General features: G+C 49.6%; 1 protein-coding gene across 2 annotated transcripts in view; it reads right to left on the bottom strand.

Moving 5' to 3' along the window:
* NAV2 (neuron navigator 2) overlaps positions 1-8,467 on the bottom strand; it is a 412,453-nt gene that overhangs the window by 60,446 nt on the left and 343,540 nt on the right. For both annotated transcript variants that reach the window (XM_007457623.1, XM_007457622.1), the window contains exons 13-15: positions 4,977-5,268; positions 3,529-4,231; positions 325-792 (exon numbers count right to left, since the gene is read on the bottom strand). In XM_007457623.1, the coding sequence (XP_007457685.1) occupies positions 325-792; positions 3,529-4,231; positions 4,977-5,268 (1,463 nt within the window). The remainder of the gene's footprint in view (positions 1-324; positions 793-3,528; positions 4,232-4,976; positions 5,269-8,467) is intronic.

Raw genomic sequence — 8,467 nt, 5'->3', positions numbered from 1 at the left:
GGAAAGAGGCAGTTGATGAACAAACAATAAAATGGAAGGACTTCGAAAGCGGAAAGCCCTGTCAAAAGGCAGCATGAAATCTGCCCCCAAGAGACTTCCAGCAGCTCCATGCACTGAGAAAAACCACAGTGAAAAAGATAACAGGAAGCAGAGCCAGGCTTAATCCATCCCCAACTGGCTTCCCTCTGGAAAGACGGCAGCGATCAGAAAGAGAGAAATCTCCCAGCAAAGGTGAGCTAACACTTGGGCTTCCTGACATAATCTTTGGACCCTTGGAAGGGCGTCTTTCGGGGAGATGAAGGCAGCCAAATGCACAGCACCAACCTTTCCGACAGTGTGGTCTTCACACTGTTGGTTCTGACAAAGGGGGTCAGGGCGTCATCCTTAGAGGCGGCAATGAGGCCGGTGGAGGAGTTGTGACTCAGTGCCCCTCCGCTGCCCAGGGAGATGTCAATGGACTCGCAACTGGTGTGGAGGCTGCTGACCGACTGGAAGCCCAGGCCGTCCTTGCTAACGGCCGAGGAGCTGCTGGCGTTGGTGCCCCACGTGAGGCTGTTGGAGGGGCCCGAGTGGGCAGAGCTGGGGCTGGAGGCCAGGGGGGACTGGGTGCTGTCTGCGTTCTTACTGTAGAGAGGGCTGCTGCTGCCGCTGCTCAGGACGCCGCTGCCCGAGGGGGACTCTAAGTTACCTTGCTGGCTCAGGGTGGCATGAGGGTTGGAGATGACCACCGAGTTTTTCATGTTTTCGGCTGTGGCGATGGGCACTTGCTTGGTAGGCTTCCCACCAAAGAGTCTGCGAAGAGACAAAGGTTTGCACGGGTTGAACACCCAAAGCCCAGGGACGCCGGCCGTCAGAGGAAGGCGGGGCACAGGAGCTAGTGAGAGTCCCTGGGGAGGGAGGCGCAGTCCCTTCTACAGCTCAAGGCGCTCCCCTGGGAAAGGCTGCCCACACAGCGGGCCAGGGCACTGGTGGAACAAAGGCTCCACCTTCAAGTTCTAGGCTGCTGCTGAGACCCTGGATCTACCTGAGCCAAAGGGAGACGGGGAGTAATCTTCTACAGGCCTATCCCTCGCTGGTCCAACATCTTGCTTTCCTTTCTTTCCATAAATAGAGTAACTAGAAAACTGCCCTTGCCCAGGTAACATCTCAAGGGAAAAGACCTGTCTTGATCACCTTTGTATCCACGACCCCAGGCACAAAGCAGGCACTCTGTTTATGACAGTTCAGCTCCAAAGGAGTTGGTTTCTTTGATCTCTAAGCAAACATGTAGAATCAAGAACAGGAGGCTAGATCTGGAGGCGGCCTGGGCAATGTATCCTCTCAGATGTATTCTCACATGAAAGACCAGCCTGAAAGATGTGTCTTTTAGGGCCAGAGAGCTAGTACTGTCCAGTGATACACACAAACCTTGTGGGGTTCACAAGATGTTCGACCAGACACGCTGGGTGTGAACTGTGTCTCTGTGATAGACACACAGAAATGCCATTGCATGTCACCTCCCCCACTGCTCATGACCAACAAATGTGCTGTCAGAACACAGGGAATGGCACAGACACTTCCCTCTTCCGTTGGCAGAGGGTTCTCTGGTAGGATGGAGAAACTGTCTTAAAGTCAAAGGACAGTACATACTCTAGAAATGTAACGGCTTTATTCTATCCACTAAAACTGTCATGGAACAGGTATCTCCGAAAAGAGACGATACTACTACACGCTATGATAGGCAGGCTGCCTTTCACCCAGCTAGTCAAAGTGCTGTGAGTTTGACCTCCGACCTCTCCAAACAGTTGTTACAAATCCCAGTTGTTGTAAAAATAAACAAACACATAATCAACCCTCACTACAATGTCTGGTGACAGAAGAGGAACGCTTTTTACCTGGTGACGGAAAAAGAACTATCCTGTTGCAGAACCTTGGCTTTAGAGTGCTCACATACCTCCAGTGTCAGGGACCTCACTACTTTATACTCCAAAGGCTAACTGGCTCTGTTGCCAAGCACTTCCAATTGTTACAAAACCAAAATCTAACCCACCTTCTTCCAACTTTTACGCCTTGCTCCTAATCCTGCTATGTGTAACTACACAGAAGAAGCCCAATCTTTTGTCTGTTAGTCCTTCAAACCATTTGAAGAGAGCAATCACACTTCACCTAAGATTCCTCTTCTGCATACTAATGCACAACGAGAGAATTCAGAACACCTTAACAATTTAGGAAAAATATAATTGCTAGGAATGGGCTGAAAGGTGCTCAATTCACAGCCTAAGAAGCTGCATGCATTTTCAAGTATTCTATTACACTAGCCTGAGGGTCTAGTAAAATGCCTTTGTAGTTACTAAAGGAAATCTATAATACCAAAGAGCGAATATTACATATAATACTTGAGGCAAGAAGCAGAGAAAATTTTCATTTACAAGGCAACCTGCTAAAACAACAAAGAGCAGCCCAATAAGACTTTCCCCTGAAAAAATAATCATTACCGAAATTCTAATAATCAAGTCTAGACAAAGAACAGTGAACTGCTGCATCGTACCTTTCATGTGGAATGCTTCTTCTGAAGGCTTTGCAAACATTCCCACTCATCCCCAAATATGTACATGTGCACATAATTTTTATTTTTTCACGGCTAAATTTTCTATCCTTGGACCTACTCTTTCTTACGACAAGAAATTTCCTGAAAAGGTAGGATGAACTCTGCTTTATGCAGCTGCAGTTTTAAAGTGGTCCAGTGGATATTATAATGAGATACCACGGAGAGGCAAAAGTTGTATAAACTGAAAGGAAACTGTTTTTAAAAAGCGAATAATCAATTTTAACGTACAAATTTCCACCCGTTGTGGAAATGCAGGAAAATGCCTTTTTCAGGTAATAGGAAATCAAATTCTCTTTTTCAAAAAACGCTTCTGCTTTGAGTTGTTTTTTCTTTCTTTCTTTTTTTTTTTTTTTAAAGGAAGCTAAAATTTCAGGCACTAATTTGGAATTATGCATGCAGTATAAAAAAAGTATGTGGGGGATATTGGACTATTTGGGGAAAAGATCTGGCCATTATGCCACTGTCTGGCATAAAGATGAGGAATCTGAGCCACAGATTAAAAACAAAACTGTTTCCAGATGTAAGGGAGTATTAGGATCTCATCTTCGATGGTAGCTAACTTTTACTGAGTACTTACTATGGGCCAGATGTAGCTACACAGACTAATGGACACAAGAACCTGTAGGTAGGTATCATCATCCCAATTTTACAGATGAGAAAACGGAGGCAGAAGTATTAAGAGAGGTTACATGGTGGCTAATTAAGGTAGACCTAGGATTCAAACCCAGGATGATTGATTCCAGAGGCTTATGTTTTTCATGCCAACATGGGAAAATAATCAGTTGACTGCAGAATTGCTGGCAGCGTCCGACCAAACAGCTTTACCCAAGGACTGAAGTGGAGAAAACCAGAGGCGGCTTCAGCTAAGAAAACAGGAAGTTATTAATCCAGGATGCCACTCCGCGTATTCCAGTTCCGCTCGGTGCCATTTACCCACTTACCTGCGGAGCGTGGGAGAGGCCACATCAGGGTACTTGGCCCCTGGCTGGAGAGTGGCCTGAGCCGCACTAGACACGGGCTGGGCTGCCGGGTTCACCTTCACTGAGTTACAGGAAGCCACGCTCTCGTTGTCGGATGAGATGCCTTTCTCCTTATCGGTCTGGTTGACGAGACCTGGCAGAGAGCTGCCCAGGGCTGTCTTGGAAGGCTCCCTCAGCTTGGGCACCGGCAGGCCTGCTGACTTGCTACTGATGTTGGAATCTATGCTGCTGGTACTAGACCTGTTCCCAGCCCCATTCCGGCTGGTGGATTTACTGGGCCTTGGCAGACTCCGGTACTGTAAATTTGTCCGGGAGCTAAGAGACAGATACCCATCATCCTGATTCTGAGCCCCATCCATGCTTGTCTTCCGACCGGTGGACCGACCGACAAGTGCAGACGACTTTGGGATTTTGCCCAGTGTGGCTGACCTGCTGGTGACAGTGGCCCCACTGGCCGTGATCATGGCCAAACCAGCGGCAGAGCCACTCTGCTTCTTGAACCCAAAGCTGTTGGCATTGGCAGTGGGCGTCCTGGAGCTGCCGGGGAGGGGTTTCTTGGATTCATCACCACTGCTGCGGCCAGCATCTGACGGGGAGCGCTTCACCTGGGAGGCTTTGGGAGACAGCCTTCCTTTCTCAGACACCTTTGCATCATCTGTTTTTCCTGAGAGAGAGATCAGAAAGGTTAGCCTGCAAACCAAGAAGTCAGCTCCGCCAGCTGACTGTTTAAAATTCTCCCCTCCTCCAAAGAACTAGTTTGCTTTCTCCTGGGGGAAAGCTGTCCCCTTGGGAGACAGAGGAAAGAGCTTTTTATAAAGATAATCACGTCTACAACTGTCACCATGCGACTTTTAGGAGATGTCAATGGTTTTCCTCATTCCCAAAGCAGTCTAAATTTACCCAGAATAAAGCAAAGCCCGCCACTCACTGATATGTCTGGGAAAGAAATCTTGTGTTTTATTGGCCATTCTCCCTCTGTCCACCGAAAAGCTGTCCCTATCATTTTCAAGGGGTACCCCACCTTCCTGCAAAAACACTGCCCTGGTTTACATACATCCTTAAATCATGGACAACATCAATTCAACACACCAACAGCTCCTAACCACGTGCTCCTGAAGAGCCTTCACTGGGTATGTTAGCTCTGACCCAGCACATGCTTAAACCAATCCAACATGTCTCGGCAGCTGAACCATCTTCAGAATTTAAGAGGCTCTCAGGCTTACATACTTCCACTTGGAGAAAGGTAAGGATGTGAACCTTTCTGAAAGCTGGCTATGAGCAGAGTCTAAACCCTAAGAAGAAATACCTGTGCATTTTATAGGGATTTAAAAATATCATCAAGCCCTCGCTAGAGTGACTGCGGTTCAGGTTTTGAAAATGACAAGTGCCCACGCATGCCTCTGACTCACCAGTTCCTGGGGTCTTGAGCGTGCCTGCCGGGGCAGCCGGCTTCGTCCTCGGCATGGTGATGCCCACCTGAGCTGTCATGCCTCGCCGCCACGAGCCTGTCTGAGAGATGACGGGGTTCTTCTTGCCCGACGTGCTTTTGTCGGACTCGTCAGACACATCAGAAGGATTCCGCCTCCACTTTGACGCCGGCTCCATCTTTATGCCGCTGTCTGACCCTCCGTCTGACTTCTTGACATCATCGCCGGACCACAGGGAATTCCTCTCCACCTGTGAGTGCTTCTCAGCGTCGGTCTGCGAAGGAGACCCTCTGAATTAGCCTTTCTGAAACCCCAGGCTAGAGAGCCCCTCACCCCAGAGCAAAAATGCCCATGCACTGGACAAGTTAAGGGAAAAATACCAGATGACTACTTTAAAATGTCTGGGCCTTGTGCTCTGGTTGTCTTGTTAGGACGCCTGATTTGTTGGGTCCAAGGAAAGTAAAGAATTCGAATACGTCCGAAAAGGGAGTGAGGAAGGAGAGCAAAGAGAGCCACAGAGGAAAACGAGGGACCGCGCCCCATGGAGTAGAACCAGTGGGCGGAGCTGCGAGAAAAATTCAGCCACCAGCTCTGCCACTTGGCGACCAGCCTCCTCTAGCTCCGGCAGCCTGAGCTCTACCCAGCTCACGGCCTCCCAGCCCATATCCCTTTGTTCAACAGCTCCCGATCACTCCACTGGCAGCCAGATCTCTGGATCTAGCACAGCGCCACAGTCTAACGCACCAAGAGTGAGTGAGAGAGGGCGGCTGCTAGCTCCCCTCGAATCAGGGAGAGAGAGGGGCCGAGAGAAAGCAAAGCCTCAAAAGCCACTTCCTCCCCACGACACCATGTGCTCCCACCCAGCTCCATTCATATGCCGCTGCTTGCTCCTCTTGCGGGATTTTGTGCAGACGAGGGATATAATTAGCCAGCTTTCTTTGGAAGAGGCCTGACCTGCTGGCCACGGAGCCCAGGAGGGGACAGAAGCGTGATGGTTAATCATTTGCTGCAGTTAGAAGCCATAACTCGCTAACCAGAGAGCTGTGGGGGCCTCCCTAGGGGTTGGGGCCAGTCTGAGCAGATTTCAGCAGGGAGAAGCACTGCAGTGAATGGGGAAGGGCGGCCAGCAACAATTTAGGGCGGCTCCCCTGCGACACACGTCCCATATTTGCTGTACTTAACTACCAAGCGTGGGCCACACCAGCAAGGTAGCAAATCAAAACGACCCCCTGGCAAGAATCTGGCCTGATGCTTGTCACTCGAGATTAGTACCGATGGCTTCCTGCACGGAATATGCTGGCTGAGTGGGAGCAAAGATACATACAGACAAGCAGCCCAAGTTCAATCGCCTCTCTATTGCCACCACAGCCTCCCCCCTCTCCCTCAGCCACCTCACGGGCGCCTTCAGTTGTTTGGTCATTCCTCAAACATTTCCACGAGGTACTAGGCATAGAGAGAGGAGGAGGACAGAAACACCCCTGGGCTGCAAGAAGCTCGTCGTTCAGCTGCGGCAAAGGACAGAGACAGAGGCGTCCCCACAGCAGGCACGCAATCAGGCTTGGTGAGGAAATGAGCAAATCGGTCGGCGAACACATGCTTCTCGAGCTACAGCACACTTTAACAAGACGACCTCATCTGATCCCGACCGCTATCTGGTCAAGGAGGGTAAGCAGGTAAGTAGAACTGTCTTCATCTCCGTTTTACAGAGAAGCGGAAACTCACAGTACTTGCTCCATGTCCCAGCTACACCAGCCTGTGTTCCTTCCTCTAAAACCTTCCAGTGTATTCATTCAACCAGAATTTCCTCCATGCCCGTGGTTTGCCGGGCACTATGGTGGGTCTGAGGATCTGTGAGTAAGATTGGTTCCCATCCCTTCTGAAGTTTATGATCCAGTGAAAGAGGCAGGGATTGGAAATATAAGACAAATAAATGGAAAAGGACAAGGAGTCTGAGAGAGAATTACAGGCAGTGATGTAATTTAGATTATGACGATGGGGGTAAGGTACAGTGGTCTGGTAAAAGGCCTTTTTGAAGAAGTGTCCTAAAGAATGAGCAGAAACTTACCGAGAGAAGAGTTTAGGGAAGAGCATGCCAGGTAGAGGGAAGAGTATGTGCAAAGGCCCTGAGGCAGAAAGTATCTTGGCTTTGGAAACATTCACTCAACAAATATTTACCGGTACCACTGTGTGCCAAGCAAGCTTTTGGGTACTGGGAATACTACAATGAATGAGAACAAAACACCAATACAAATCATCAACCTCCTGGAGCTTATGTTCAAGTACATTCTAACACATTCTTTTACACTCTAAGAGGTACGGAAAACTTAGTACATACCACATCCTGGGGTACTGCATTTATTATTCCTTTAATGCTCCTATACCTTATTTTCCCTGATCAAATTATAGTGATTTTAGGAGTAGGAGCAGTAACAATGAAAATTTACTAAGCATTTACTATGTGCTAGGCACTGGGCTAAAGTGCTTTACATGTACCATTTAATGTAATCTTCACCAGAAACCTATGAGGAGGTTATAGTTTGTAGTCTCGATTTTACATGAGAACACTGGGGCACAGAGTGGAAAAGAAAATTGCCCAAGATCACGGAGTGCAAGGATTCCAGGGAGCCTAAGTGCAGAGCCTAAGCCCATATTTTAGCCATCATGCTATGCTGCCTTCCTGGAGAACAAGCCCAAGGACTTGAGGATGCTGCATGTCCAGGGGCACCTAACATAACACCTACACCCAGTAGATTCTCCTTCCACCACGGCTGGCCGGTGGTTCCCCAGCTCCAATTCTGGAGCAGTTCCAGCCTAGCCTCTGGGTGGGACCTCCAGAACTGATCCCACCCCAGTGGCAGAGAGAGTGCACACATCCCTGGTCTGGGACTACAGTTGAACCCCACCCCCCCGGAAAGAACAGTCATCCAACCATCACAGCCCCGCAATGTATGTGGTCCAGGGTGCTAGGCTTCCCAGCTGCTCTCAGCACAGCGGCCTCTGCCCCGGGACATTATACTGGCTGTGAGCTCACATCTCCTTAGCGAACCCCTGCTGAGCTGTGTGCCAGATCATGTGGTGGCACCAGGAGGGATTAAAAGATGACGAAGGGCCAGCCTCTCTGCTCCCAGAGCTTTTACAACAGGAGGGCCAGCAGGACAGCCACGTGGGATGTACAAAGAGCTGCACCCTCCCCTTTGCCAGCTGTGCCCATCTCAAGTGGTACCTCCTTTCTGTAGATTTTCCTACTGCCCCTACCTGTGAGCCCACTTACTCATTCAGCATCCAAGAGGGAAGGCAGGGAAATAGCCACACTCAAGGAGGAAGAGGGCCTGGAAGATGGGACAGTTCTCCCCTGAGGGTCCAGGTTCCCCAGAGACTGAAGAGGGGAGGCCAGTCTTCTGAGAGCGAGAGGATGGAACCAAGGTGCTGAGGAACGAGGTGCAGCCATGGGGCAGGAGGTGGAGGGAAGAGCG

This window comes from Lipotes vexillifer, unplaced genomic scaffold (assembly GCF_000442215.2).
Source record: "Lipotes vexillifer unplaced genomic scaffold, Lipotes_vexillifer_v1.1 scaffold505, whole genome shotgun sequence".
In the NCBI taxonomy this organism is placed as follows: domain Eukaryota; kingdom Metazoa; phylum Chordata; class Mammalia; order Artiodactyla; family Lipotidae; genus Lipotes; species Lipotes vexillifer.
Note: the sequence above shows the minus strand (reverse complement) of the source record. Positions and strands in the feature narration are given on the sequence as shown.